Here is a 14,058-nt window from a genome sequence, read left to right on the forward strand (position 1 = left end):
CGTTCCGTCGCTCTGAACGTGCACTTATTTTTTATGTTTCGTGCATAGTTACGCAGTTTACGAGACTTACGAGATGCCGTCTTTTCGATAGTCTCCGGCTGGCTCTGAAAATTGTATTTTTCAGAAGGGACCCTTCAAGGGAAAATTCATTTTACACGCGAAAGCCAGTTGAATCGAGAAATTAGACTGCGGATTTTTATGCGAAAAGAAAGTTATCTTTCATTGATTATGAAGTGCAAGTGTTAAGGAAAAGTGTATTTAGTCTTTTAGTAACTTTAATCAATGGAAAATGATAGGCTTGAGGCCAGTAATGAATACACCGTCGAAATGTACGAGCACTATTAAAATACTGATTACGGGACGATCGCAACACCCAATAGAGAGGTCATTTACTCTTGCATTACTACGTCGATTTTCCAATCAGCAAACGGAAACGCCAATGACCATGTTATCGAGCACGACCGTGCCTCATTGACCCGTAACACACGCGAAGTCATCGTAGTAAAACTGGTGCGTTATCAACCGATGTACCGCTAGCCTCGAATAGATACCTTTAATAATATTGCGTAACGGTATTCCGTCGCCTAGAGTCGTGTGCTGGTATATAAACAATGCATTGCAAAAAGTGGGGATACCGAAAAACGAAAGATTAATGGCCACCATCTACCGATATCGGTACTCTAACAGAGTAGAGGGCGATTTCGGGAATGCCGAAATATTCGAGAATCCCGAAATTTTTGAGAATCCACAATTTTCGAGAATCCCAAAATTTTGAGAACCCCACAATTTTTGAGATCCACCACATATGCTCGGTAATCCCGAAAATTCTCGAGAATCCCAAAATTTTCGAGAACCCCACAATTTTTGAGAATCCCAAAATTCTTAAGAACCCTAAAATTTTCGAGGTTCCCAAAATTTTAGAGAACTTTAACATATGCTCGGTAATCCCGAAAATTCTGAGCAATCTCGAAAATTCTCGAATTCATGATATATTCTAGAATCCCAAAATTTCCGGGAACCCCACAATTTTCGAGAATCCCACAATTCTCGGGAATCCCAAAATTTTTGAGAATCCCACAATTCTCGCGAATCCCAAAATTTTCAAGGTTCCCAAAAATTTCGAGATCCCCAACATATGCTGGGTAATCCCGAAAATTCTGAGAAATCTAGAAGATTCTCGAATTCCTGATATATTCGAGAATCCCAAAATTCCCGGGAACCCGACAATTTTCGAGAATCCCACAATTCTCGAGAATCCCAAAATTTTTGAGAATCCCAACATATGCTCGGTAATCCCGAAAATTCTGAGCAATCTCGAAAATTCTCGAATTCATGATATATTCTAGAATCCCAAAATTTCCGGGAACCCCACAATTTTCGAGAATCCCACAATTCTCGGGAATCCCAAAATTTTTGAGAATCCCACAATTCTCGCGAATCCCAAAATTTTCAAGGTTCCCAAAAATTTCGAGATCCCCAACATATGCTGGGTAATCCCGAAAATTCTGAGAAATCTAGAAGATTCTCGAATTCCTGATATATTCGAGAATCCCAAAATTCCCGGGAACCCGACAATTTTCGAGAATCCCACAATTCTCGGGAATCCCAAAATTTTTGAGAATCCCAACATATGCTCGGTAATCCCGAAAATTCTGAGCAATCTCGAAAATTCTCGAATTCATGATATATTCTAGAATCCCAAAATTTCCGGGAACCCCACAATTTTCGAGAATCCCACAATTCTCGGGAATCCCAAAATTTTTGAGAATCCCACAATTCTCGCGAATCCCAAAATTTTCAAGGTTCCCAAAAATTTCGAGATCCCCAACATATGCTGGGTAATCCCGAAAATTCTGAGAAATCTAGAAGATTCTCGAATTCCTGATATATTCGAGAATCCCAAAATTCCCGGGAACCCGACAATTTTCGAGAATCCCACAATTCTCGGGAATCCCAAAATTTTTGAGAATCCCAACATATGCTCGGTAATCCCGAAAATTCTGAGCAATCTCGAAAATTCTCGAATTCATGATATATTCTAGAATCCCAAAATTTCCGGGAACCCCACAATTTTCGAGAATCCCACAATTCTCGGGAATCCCAAAATTTTTGAGAATCCCACAATTCTCGCGAATCCCAAAATTTTCAAGGTTCCCAAAAATTTCGAGATCCCCAACATATGCTGGGTAATCCCGAAAATTCTGAGAAATCTAGAAGATTCTCGAAGTCCTGATATATTCGAGAATCCCAAAATTCCCGGGAACCCGACAATTTTCGAGAATCCCACAATTCTCGGGAATCCCAAAATTTTTGAGAATCCCAACATATGCTCGGTAATCCCGAAATTTCTGAGCAATCCCGAAAATTCTCGGGAGTCCCGATATATCCGAGAATCCCAAAATTTTCGAGAAATCCGTGGCGATCCCGCAAAAATTCTGGACCCGTCCCGGACCCAAGATTCGCAAACCTCGCACACCTCTAATGGTCATCTACCGATCTCGATGCTCCCACAGAGTGGAGGGCGATTTCGGTTGTTTTTATTACCGTATGTTCGCGTCGTCTCTTTTCTCCTCTTTTGTCTCGGAGGTTTGGCGGGTACGCAACAACCTTGCGGGTAAGTTTAAACAGTCTGAGAGGGACTCATATATGCTTGCCCACGGCAGCCGGCAAATCAGCCGCGTCAGTGGAGATCGTGATTTATATCCGCGGTTCGCCCGAAGGCGACGCCGGGACCGAATCGGCGAAAGAGGCGCTTGCGTTCGTTCGTTCTTCACGCTTCGTCTGCGGTACTCCGGGGCCTTTTTCACGGTTCCCCCGAGTGCATGTGTACGCGTCAGACTTGAAGACGCAACGCTCCTCTTCGATCCGTACGAAATGGCATTGTCGTAAAGATGGAAGGCGTCCGTGAGCCCTGTCTGAATGCTGGCGAAACCGCGGACCGAGAGGATCGATGTTTAACGGCGGCGTCGCTCGCCCTGGGAACCGAGAAGAACCGTTTTCCAACGATGACACGATCGTTCGACCACTGTTCAAATAATAAACGTGCGGTTTTCCGTTGGGAACGATCTCCGCAATACGGAACTCCTAACTGATTCCACGGCGACAACGTGTTTCGATGCTGCTCACATACAAAGATTTACTGCTTATCCCGCTAGTTCCTTCTGCCGGTATCCCTGCTAAAATTCACCCTTTGGGGACGAGTGACGTCATATTGACTACACCAGGTCCATGTAATTCTACAAGTCAAAATATATTTTCACAGTTTCCTGAGAAAAATACTTTCAATATTTTCTTCCTGAACGGCCGTTGATGTTACCATAATATGTAAATTAATCAGACTTTTTCACGATATAGAATTCAGTTTCCTGAGAAAAATACTTTCAATATTTTCTTCCTGAACGACCGTTGATGTTACCGTAATATGTAAATTAATCAGACTTTTTCACGATATAGAATTCAGTTTCCTGAGAAAAATACTTTCAATATTTTCCTCCTGAACGACCGTTGATGTTACCATAATATGTAAATTAATCAGACTTTTTCACGATATAGAATTCAGTTTCCTGAGAAAAATACTTTCAATATTTTCTTCCTGAACGACCGTTGATGTTACCGTAATATGTAAATTAATCAGACTTTTTCACGATATAGAATTCAGTTTCCAGAGAAAAATACTTTCAATATTTTCTTCCTGACGACCATTGATATTACCACAATATTTAAATTAATCAGACTTTTTCACGGCTGCTTTCAAATTCTAGAAAGTAAGCGGTACTGGACGAAACTGTTTCGCACGTAACAATCTGGTCTCGCGTAATCAAGTTTGGAATATTCATCAGAGTCAGCACAGACCTCGTTTCTGTTGAAACTGGAGCAAGAAGGGATACATTTTCATCTACGAAAATGAATTTCGTAAAAGAATAATTATCCGAAACATGCAAAATGCGTGTCAGGAAACGTGTCAAATTCCAAAATCGCATCGCGTCCACAAAATTGCCCACACTGGCCACCTGACGTGAACGAAATGCAACGAACGAGGTTCGCGCGAAGACCGAGACCATCGAGCGAGGTTGTACCGTACACGAGGCCGCAATAAATGCATGTGCGAGGAATCCCGATGTTCCCTTAAGAAATCCCGAATGATCTAGAGAACAGAATGCCGGTTTAACGCAACAAGCCCATAAAATTCCGCGTGTTGCTTTACGGTAAGAGTGTCCTCGAACTTTCTGCCGGCGAAACGAGGCTGGAGACTCGTCGAGGAGATTCGCTGGTCCCCGGGGGCAAGTACGCGGCCGTATAAAGGTGTCCCGGCAAAAATGGTCAGAACCGTTGCATACTTTTGCTCTCGTCCGGCCTGTCCATTTCGGGCGAACGACCACGGACCAGATCGTTCGGCCTACGCCGCGGCCTACGTTCGCTCGCTCGCTCGCTCGCGATAATATGTCTTTCCTCGGAGATTGCGAAACAGCTCCGTTGAATATCGGCGATCCACCCATCGGCGCCTTTCGAGGCGAACCATGAGCAAGAGACTCGGTCGCAGGGCCGGCGTATGTCACACGTTCTATCTACATCGCGAGAATGAACCACGTACGACGCGACACGGAAGCATAACGCGCGCTGTATTGTCCGATTTTAGTCCCACGTTCGCTGGAACGTGTTCCATCGCCGCGTATAAAATCTCGGGTTTATTGTGATAAGAGCGGGATAGTCCCATGCCGGCTCTTTCGACCCGAGAAGACATATTTCCTGGTTTATGCCCGCGACAAGACCCACCGGACCGTGCTTTATGGAATTAGAAGCGAGCTTCGCGACCTTTCAGAGACTATGGCGGGGAAAATCGATTTCACTTCAACCCGACCATTTTAGCTTTATCGATTGGTCGCGCGCCCCAGTTGGTGGCTTTAATTGTCGGTTTTGGCGTAATTGTCTGTCAAGATTTTCAGCAATTCGTCCGATTCTGAATATATCTGAAGTTGTCGGTTTTATTGTCTCGTGCGGGCGAAACGTGATTTTTGTTAATTGAATTTGATAATTGCAGCTCCTATTGCTACATAAAGTTGAAATTTTCATCGTAAAATCGATGTTTCGATGGCTGCCGCTTTGTCGAAATACACCATTCGTGCTTCATGCTAGCACAGACAGTAATCACAGTTATACGGATTGACATTATCTTTGATTTAACAAACACTCCGAACGAGATGCTGCGAGCGATATGCTAACTGCATCCACGTGAAATATAATTATATAAAAATTATAGTCCACTGTCTTCGAGCATCAGCAAACATGCAAACAATTTTCAAGTTCTATTCTCTTATCGGAAATCTTCAAGGCCTGTAATTTCTTGATACAAAAATCGCCGAGAGATGATCTGTTGAAATAGTAATGCGTACATTGTGCGCGTCTTATTTAAGAAGATCAGGTTGCGCGTGCTATAAGTAATTTCGAGGCCTTAGCGCGAGATAATTAGGACAACGATAGAGATCGTGCGGTAATAATTTACATGTTCTCGGCGTATTACAATTTCATAGAATTTTTCAGTGTAGCGGAGTTGTGCGCAAGTAATTTAATTTGTACCACAAAAATTCATACGATTTTACAGATAGCAGTGTTGTTGAACTAACAGTTACAGCAAAAGAAAAATCAGTGATTAGAGGCAAATTTATTCCGCATTGCGAATAACAGTGCTGTTAATATACTATTCGTAAAATTATTAAAAGACGAACTATATTTTAACTTGCTCATATAATTAACATGTAATCGATGCGGATCGTTTTAATTTTAATGGGAGCCGCACGTTCTTTTTTTTTTTTTGTTTCACGGATTTGCATTGGTAAATTCTCGAACGATCTGACCAGTGGGAATCACGCATCGCTTCAGCGTTACGTGTTGCGGTGTATCAGAGCGAACGGAAACGGCGCTAATGATGACGCGCTCCAACAGGCTGCATACTACGCGTCGTACTACGTACAATACCTGCGATTTCACCGCTATTCCCGCTTTCATTATTTCCCGGGCTATCAAGATGTTACTAAACGTCATTGAAAGTGAATATATTTAAAACAATATAACCGCGCGGTGGACGCGGCGCGGGGCCCCGTGATGCGCGTAACGAAACGACCCTTTCATGTATCATCGTCGCGAAAATTTCAGTCGCGGCAAACAACGCTTTCTAATTTGGAAGATTGACGTTTAGATGCGCCGCGATAACGTAATACCACGTCTCTTCTTGTTCGTAAAAGTTCTCGTCCTGTTCCCCTCTGCCCCCTGCCCCTGCCCCTGCCCCCTCCACCCTCTCGTAACCTAACGTAGAACCGTAGCCGCCTCTTTTTGCCGAGGGAACACAACAACAACTCCTTGACGCGACGTTGCGACTTTTATTGCGTGTCTCGGTTCGCAATAACCCGGCACAAAGGGAACACAATTTATGCCTCGCGTTTGCGCTATTGATCTTCTTTGAACATTTATTCAACGGATTTTTTAACGGCCGCTCCTCGAATCGCATGACCATGAATCCGCGCGTAGCGTCGCCCCGTTCCTTTTCCTACAATTAATCTCTCTGAATTCGTGTGCGCGATCCGTTATTGAATCTACAGCGTACCAACAAGCGAATCATTGTCCGTTGAATTTAAGGGCCCGGTCTCCGTAGATTCGCGATAAGGTAGAGGGACTACTTTACCGTCAGAAAATGGTTTTACGTGCTTCAAGTTTTCGTCCTTGAATAAGAATATAAATTTGGGAGCTTAGAAATTTGGGTGCTTAGAAATTTGGAGTCCTAGAAATTGGGGAGGTTAGAAATTTGGGAGCTTAGCAGTTTGGGGAGGTTAGAAATTTGGGAGCTTAGAAGTTTGGGGTCCTAGAAATTGGGGAGGTTATAAATTTGGGAGCTTAGAAGTTTGGGGAGGTTAGAAATTTGGGAGCTTAGAAATTTGGGGTCCTAGAAATTGGGGAGGTTAGAAATTTGGGAGCTTAGCAGTTTGGGGAGGTTAGAAATTTGGGAGCTTTGAACTTTGGGGAGGTTAGAAATTTGGGAGCTTAGAGAATTGGGTGCTTAGAAATTGGGGAGGTTAGAAATTTGGGAGCTTAAAAGTTTCGGGTCCTAGAAATTGGGGAGGTTGGAAATTTGGGAGCTTAGAAGTTTGGGGTCCTAGAAATTGGGGAGGTTAGAAATTTGGGAGCTTAGAAGTTTGGGGAGGTTAGAAATTTGGGAGCTTTGGGAAATTTGGGATCCCCAGCATTTTAGGAGTGGGGAAACGCGGAGCGGGAAAACCAAATCGCGCGACTGATCTAACCTCTGTCGTTGCGCGACCTCGATTTTTGTCACCGCTCCCGGTCCCGTTTCGTTCAACGAGCGAGGTTCTACTGTACTTTGGAAACCACAGGACCGTCCAGTTTCCATATCGGCTGAACCGAAGCTAACGCCCTAAAATTTCTATCCGCAGGATCGAGCGGATCCGCGAATCAGCCCGGCTGGAATGCTCGCGGTGCGCTCGAAATACTTCACGATCGACAGACCGAACAACATAGACGGTAATTAATTGCGCGTCAGACATTCGGCAGACCATAAAAATGAATTTTTGAATTCGATACGGCGCCAGGGGGGATTGTAATCGATGGGGTTGCACGGGTAAACGCGTTAGCCCAGGGATTCGCGATATTAATTGCGTTCGAAATGGTTCCATTAATGGCGGCGGTTTTTGCCGCGACATTCGATCACTGTCGGTTCCCTCATAACCTGTTCGTGTTTCCAGTGCGTCGTCCTTGGGAAATATTCGATGTAAGCGGATTACAAAGGCGGTATAAATGCGCGCGCGCGGCGGCCGCTTCGCGTTTAAAATTCCGTCGATTTCTTCGGCGCGCACGGTCCACGCCGGGAAAAAATATTCGCTGGAATTCCCGCGGAAAATGTAAATTCCACCGTTTAGTTGAGAAATGAGATATACGAGACGCACGAGATTTCCTGCGTGAGGCTCGAGGACGTCGAATGGTATGCGCGCCACGCACATGCATAGAGTAGATGCGTGCAAGGATGAAGGAGTGGATTTTTCTTCCGTCGCCTCCCGTTTTCCATTGCGTCAATATGCCACGGATGAATAATTTACCATGTAGATTGTCAGCTACTCTCCGATCCTGTATTCTCACGTTGGCCGCTACTTAAACATTCTGCCAGTCGGATAACGCTATCGTGGAATGTTTTAATTGCTGGCTAATCCCCGGATTGCGGGAAACCGTTTCCCTCTCTAATAATCTTCTACTCTACAAATATTACTGCGTCAACCTTTTCATCCACTGTCTATACGACTAAATAACTAAAAGTATGCCAACATTTTTCTGTACATCTTTCGTCGTTGTTATACAGGGGTTACCTGTGCAATAATTTTAGCAAACACAGATCATTTTAGATAAGCTTCTACTCGATGAAAAGTTATGGGAGGTACGTGCCCGGGATAGCGCAATCGTCGCAAAATAATTGCGCAACGGTCCGAACTGGCTTTCCCGTGTCACTGGGGGTTCTCAGGCGATGACACGATCGGGACTCATCAATATTAATAATGAAACGTTAAATCGATGTATGCGGGACCTCGCCGCTTAATAAGACCACCTACTATTAGAGGCGCTCCCCGTATTGCCCTCAATTACATGTATCGGCGAAAGAAGCACAATTAAAATTCTTGACAAGTCTGTACAAGCGTTTGCAATTAATTCGCCCGGGAGGCCTCACCTCGATGCACGACGCGAACGCCATTAAAATTCTCGGCGAGCTTTTGCGCGAGACGCTTTCAAATATAAACCGGAGCTTTCCGGAGAGTACCGACGGTTTCGATAACTCTCTGCGCCTGTAACACGCTTTTTCGATCACGACGCGCGTAATTGCGCTCACCGGGAAAAATCATGCTCGGACCCGGCGACCACTCTGGCGAAGGTCTATTTATATAGGTGGACCCGAATGAATCCTATCTACGATTCGCGTCGTAGATAGCCCTGGATGTGGCAAGGCCATCTTCCTGTTAAACCGATTTTTTAATTAAGGAAAAGTTCGGTCCGCGGTGAGCTGCGCATGCATAAACACGCGTGCCATTAGGCCTATTGTGTCGTTGGTCACTTATACTGCGTGTATTTCTTCGTGAATACCCTGTGATATTTTATTCGGAGAATAGTGCACGATATCAAGTATGTTTCTATACTGTTCGGTGAATTTTTATTCGATTCTATCAATTTGCTTTCTCTTCTAGATGTGCATATACAAAACCGTGTTCATATGCTTATTTAAAATGGAAACGCAGTCGTGTTATGCTAGTCTGTTTCGGAGATACGTCAACGGAACTGTTTAATGATTCCATTCCTGAGAGGATACATTCGTTTGTTGATCCTTCTTATAAAATCATTTCGAGACGCTCCGTGTATTTAATGTATGCATGCATGCCTCTCCCAGGCTGGCCTTTCGTGGAAAGAGCATCTTTGAAATTATTCAGAATTTTAAATTCTGAATACAAATTCGATTATGCGCAACAGGAATATATCGCACGATATAAAAAGGCTACTTAATTATTAAGCTTGCGTCCTCGGACATTAAAAGCGAAAGGCAAGCTGATCTCTTTGTTCCTTTTACCCGAGCTAAAAGTTGCCATCGGCAACTGTGGTCCGAAACGAGTTTCTAGATATTTTACATCAACTGCTTCGGTATTACAAAAAATGGTACCGCGATTTTACAATGTCGTTCGTAAGGACATCAACCCTTGGATATTCATAGAAGAATAATTTTTTAGTAATGGCATCTTTACCATTGTTTCATTTCGTTATCAGAAAATCTTCTTTCAGCACGTTCGGCGCCGCGTCACCGATGTTTGGGTGACGGAATTATTTGTGCAGGTTTTAAAATGAATTTTTACGTTGATATATTCATTGTACTAAACTTGATTAGGATCTGTAACATGCAAGAAAGTTGGAGGATTACTCAGTATCATACATTTAATTTTTTGCAATTTTTATTTCATTAAATAACTTACTCTGATTTTATGGAATTTTTGGGGGTTTCTAGTTCGGCGTTCAAAGTGTTAAAAAATAATCCCAGAAGAAACGATTGGTTTCTCTGCTTGTCGTCCAATATATTTAGTAAATTCCGTTTGATATCTTCATCGCGTTACTTACATCTCGTGGCTCGTTACAGTGCAAGGGGTTAACTACGGACCATAGACTCTCAAAATTAACGAACCAATCGCTGGCAGATAATGAATTCAGCGAAGAAATAAATTCTCATTCAACTCCTGCCTGTCGCACGTAACGTATACAATTTTTCCCTGAAAATTCGCAGTCGAGCGACCACGGTCAAAACAAATTGCACAGGCCGATTGCATCGTAGCATCGGCTGCGTTTCAGGGGGTAACCGGTGGATCGTCTCACGGCGAACGAGCGCAGTAGGACAAATTCTGGTTTCCTACATTTCCCTAAATCAGCGTGGACGTTGTACTAATTCCGGCGATTGGTCGCCGCGCCAAGGCGACCGCGTCGAATGCGTGTCGTGCGATTCACGCATTCGCCGCACGTTCGATGGGATCGTGCGTATGCGTGCCGGGGCTTTGTGGGCAGCCTGCATTCCTGCCGGTAATAGGCAGAGCCCGAAGGGGCCCGCCGCTTTTCGTCGCTCAATATATTTCGGCTCGAAACGACGGCGCTCGATGCAGCCCACCCGCTGCAACACGCATTCCCCGTTTGCCGCGAGAATCGCAAGGCTGACCGGGTGCGATAGTCAGCGCCATCGCATGAGCGAGAGAGAGAGAGAGAGAGAGCGGTCTATCTGAATTTTTCCGGGAACCGGGCCGAGCACTTTTAGCGGAACAATGTGGAAAAGCAAGTTTACGGCCGTTACCGTAACTCCTTCCCGATATTGCCCCATAATATCGCGTTAAGGCAGTCGGGTACGGATTCCAAACCGATTCCCACTTTCCGCGCGCAATTTCACGATCCCGCGAGCGTATCGTTTTCCCGCGCGCCACTAAATCGCGTAAAGACATGAAATTTAAAGACACGAGATCGCCCGGAAGCGACAACATCTCCGTTTGAATGCGCGCCGCCCGGGCGACGTAGTTTTCAAGCAGGCGCGTATTAACACGCTGAATGAATGAGTCAGCTGGAGACGCGCCGATTTATTATCGGCGAACGCGTGTTCCCCGTGCTATCCGGGCAAGAGCATCGTGTATACAGCTTTTATCAGAGTTCCTTTATTTTCCGGGCTTGACGGATACGCGGCACGAACCGATCAGATCAAACTCGCATACCAGTGCTCCGCTCCGTCGATTTTCATGGTCGTCTAATTAATAGTTCGCAACGGTGGATCAACGTCGTCGAGCATTAACGTCTTGCTCGCCTGGCGGACCGCTAGCACGGCTATCTTAATGAAAAATCATTTTCGACGGGCCGTTTTATCCGCTCGATCATCCTGGAAGAGCCGCGCGCGCGTGATCTGACTCTTCATTCATAGGCCCGCGCGCTTTTCGACACGCTGCTACGAGCTCGAATGTTTAAATGTTTTCGAACCTTCAAATTGTTTGTACGTCGTGCAAGCCATGCCGGAGATCGCGCCGGCGAAATTGCACGAGCGAAATCTCCGCGAAGCGTGTCCTTGCATGGCTCGCGCGGTTATCTTAACACATTCGAGACCGGTAACGTAATTCTCCATTTCGAATTCATTAGCTGTACACCGGTAAGTTGCTACGTCATTCTTTATATTCGCGCACATTTATATAAGCAGAGCTTTGCGGTATACAGCTGGAGCACTTGTCCCAATTACTGTGCCATTAACACTAGGTTTACGGGACCCGTCAAAATGACGGTTTCTAATGTTGTTAATTTACGATTATTGAGATTATGAAGATCCACCTACGTGGAATTACTCAACAATTTCTTTCGGTATATATTATCTAAGAAGTGGCTGAAAATCTTGAATAGACACATTCTCCTTATTTTTATAAAGTATTGTAAAATATTCACTTTTAGTGCTCCGTAAACCTAGCGTTAAGCTAACTTCATGAATTATTTTTAATTTACGATTATTGAGATTATGACGATCCACCTACGTGGAATTACTCAACAATTTCTTTCGGTATATATTATCTAAAAAATGGCTGAAAATCTTGAATAGACACATTCTTCTTATTTTTATAAAGTAATGTAAAATATTTACTTTTAGTGCTCCGTAAACCTAGCGTTAAGCTAACTTCATGAATTACTGATTTATTCAAAAGGCTATAGCCGGGTTTGGGGGCCAAATCTGCCCTGGAAGGGATTTTATTCCAATTTGCGCCATTCGATAGCCTACCAAAAAGATACCTTTAAGTTTTAGCCCTATAGCTCATCTGTAAGGGTAGTTATAGAGGAAAAACGAAAATCCAGTTTCTGGCCCATTTTCCCCATTTAATGACAATTTAAAATTCTGAAAAAAATCTAACACATTTCGCACATCAAACCACATACTTTGAGTCGTTTCCAGATTTTTCCGTTGCAAACTCTGGCTGTAAAAATCGAAAAACACGAAAAAAAAAAATCGAAAAAATGCAGATTTCATATGGAAATCGAAGAGTGACAACAACAGAATTAATTTAGCAATAAGATATTGTCCTAAGTATTATGCTCAATTTTTTTCAAATTCCTGCGTTTGGTGCGTCATAGTAGGAAAAAGTAAAAGCCACTTTTTCTGGCGTTTTCTCCGTGAAAAACTAAGTAATAATTATCGTGAAAATATATTACGTAATATTGAACATCCCTAAGTTCAGAGAAACATCGTGGATATCGACTCCGAAACGGTTCCCGTTCATTAGAATATTTTTCCACATTTTCCCCAGCCACGTTAAAATTCTATAAAGTAAATGATCGAAAGTGTGTCTAATAACCTGACCACGCGTAATTTTGAAACATTCCTCAGAGTCTGTACGATGCGCTCACGTCGTCCCTCAGGGACGATCGACCTAGAAACGTGCGCGTGATCTGTCTCTTCATTCATAAGTCTGCGCGTTTCGACGTGGTGCTAGGAGCAGAGAGTTTGGATTCGAGCGGTTCGAAGATTCCTCGGATTCGTTGCTGTGTAGGATGGTCGTTCGAGTTGTTCCGCGAGAGAGCCACGGCAGAGATCGCACGAGCGAAATCTCCGCGAAGCGTGTCCTCGGCCGCTCGCACGGTTATCTCGATGAAAAATTATTTGATAAGTGCCGTTCGATCTGCTCGATCAACCTTGAAGAAGCGCGCGCGCGCGCGCGCGTTATCTGTCTCTTCATTCATGAGCACGCGCGTTTCGACAAGGTGGTGCGAGTTGAGTGTTTGATATCGAGCGTTCCCGAGTGTTCTGCAAGAGAGGCGTGCGAGAGATCGCACGAACGAAATCTCCGCGAAGCGTGTCCTCGCGTAGCGGTGCTCGGAGCGTAGAATCTGCTGGACAGTGACGGACTTACCTCGCCGACACGGAGCGCCACCAGGGCCAGGCACAGTACCGACACAAGCGCACCGGAGAACGCGTGAATATTGATGGTCCCCACTGTCATTTTCGGCGGTGTAATCGCGCCAACACTGTACGACCGAGCGCGGGACGTGTCACGTTCTTGCGAATGCTCTCTCCGTCGGTTTGGCTCAGTCTCACGTCACATTTTCGTTACTGAACGAGAACGGTCGCATCGTATTCGCGACTAGGGGACGCACGGTCTCGGGTAGGCGAGTCGTTTTTCTCGTGGACGGCCACGCGGTTCCTTTCCGATCACGCGAAGGTCGTACGAGCGATCTATCGTCGACGGTCCCGCTCGAAAACTCGATCGTTCGTCGCGGAGAACTGCGGCCGAGTGTTATACTGGCGCAATAATGACTGTTCCTCCTGAACTGCCCCCAGGGACGCTCAAGTGTTCGGCATTTTGGTGGGGATAGATCGTGCGAGCGGCGGCCATTCCCTTTTCGCCCGATGTGTATGCGATCCACGCATTCAAGTCTCCGAACCGAACGATCCGCAGAACGTGCTTCGCTCTCCTCGACGTTCGAGGCCAGCACTGTGCAAGCTATCCGATCGCATAGTAGATGCCTGCC

The 14,058-nt window shown here is 44.9% G+C and overlaps 1 protein-coding gene across 2 annotated transcripts in view; it reads right to left on the reverse strand.

Annotated features, from left to right (window-relative positions):
• Positions 1-13,828, reverse strand: part of LOC143353582 (uncharacterized) — a 385,968-nt gene extending 372,140 nt beyond the window's left edge. For both annotated transcript variants that reach the window (XR_013082169.1, XM_076787028.1), the window contains exon 1: positions 13,440-13,828. Coding sequence is in view for 1 of the 2 variants with exons in the window: in XM_076787028.1 (XP_076643143.1) it covers positions 13,440-13,529 (90 nt within the window). In the remaining variant the exon portion in view is untranslated. The remainder of the gene's footprint in view (positions 1-13,439) is intronic.
• Positions 13,829-14,058: the final 230 nt, after the last annotated feature.

Source organism: Halictus rubicundus, chromosome 4 (genome assembly GCF_050948215.1).
Source record: "Halictus rubicundus isolate RS-2024b chromosome 4, iyHalRubi1_principal, whole genome shotgun sequence".
Lineage (NCBI taxonomy): Eukaryota > Metazoa > Arthropoda > Insecta > Hymenoptera > Halictidae > Halictus > Halictus rubicundus.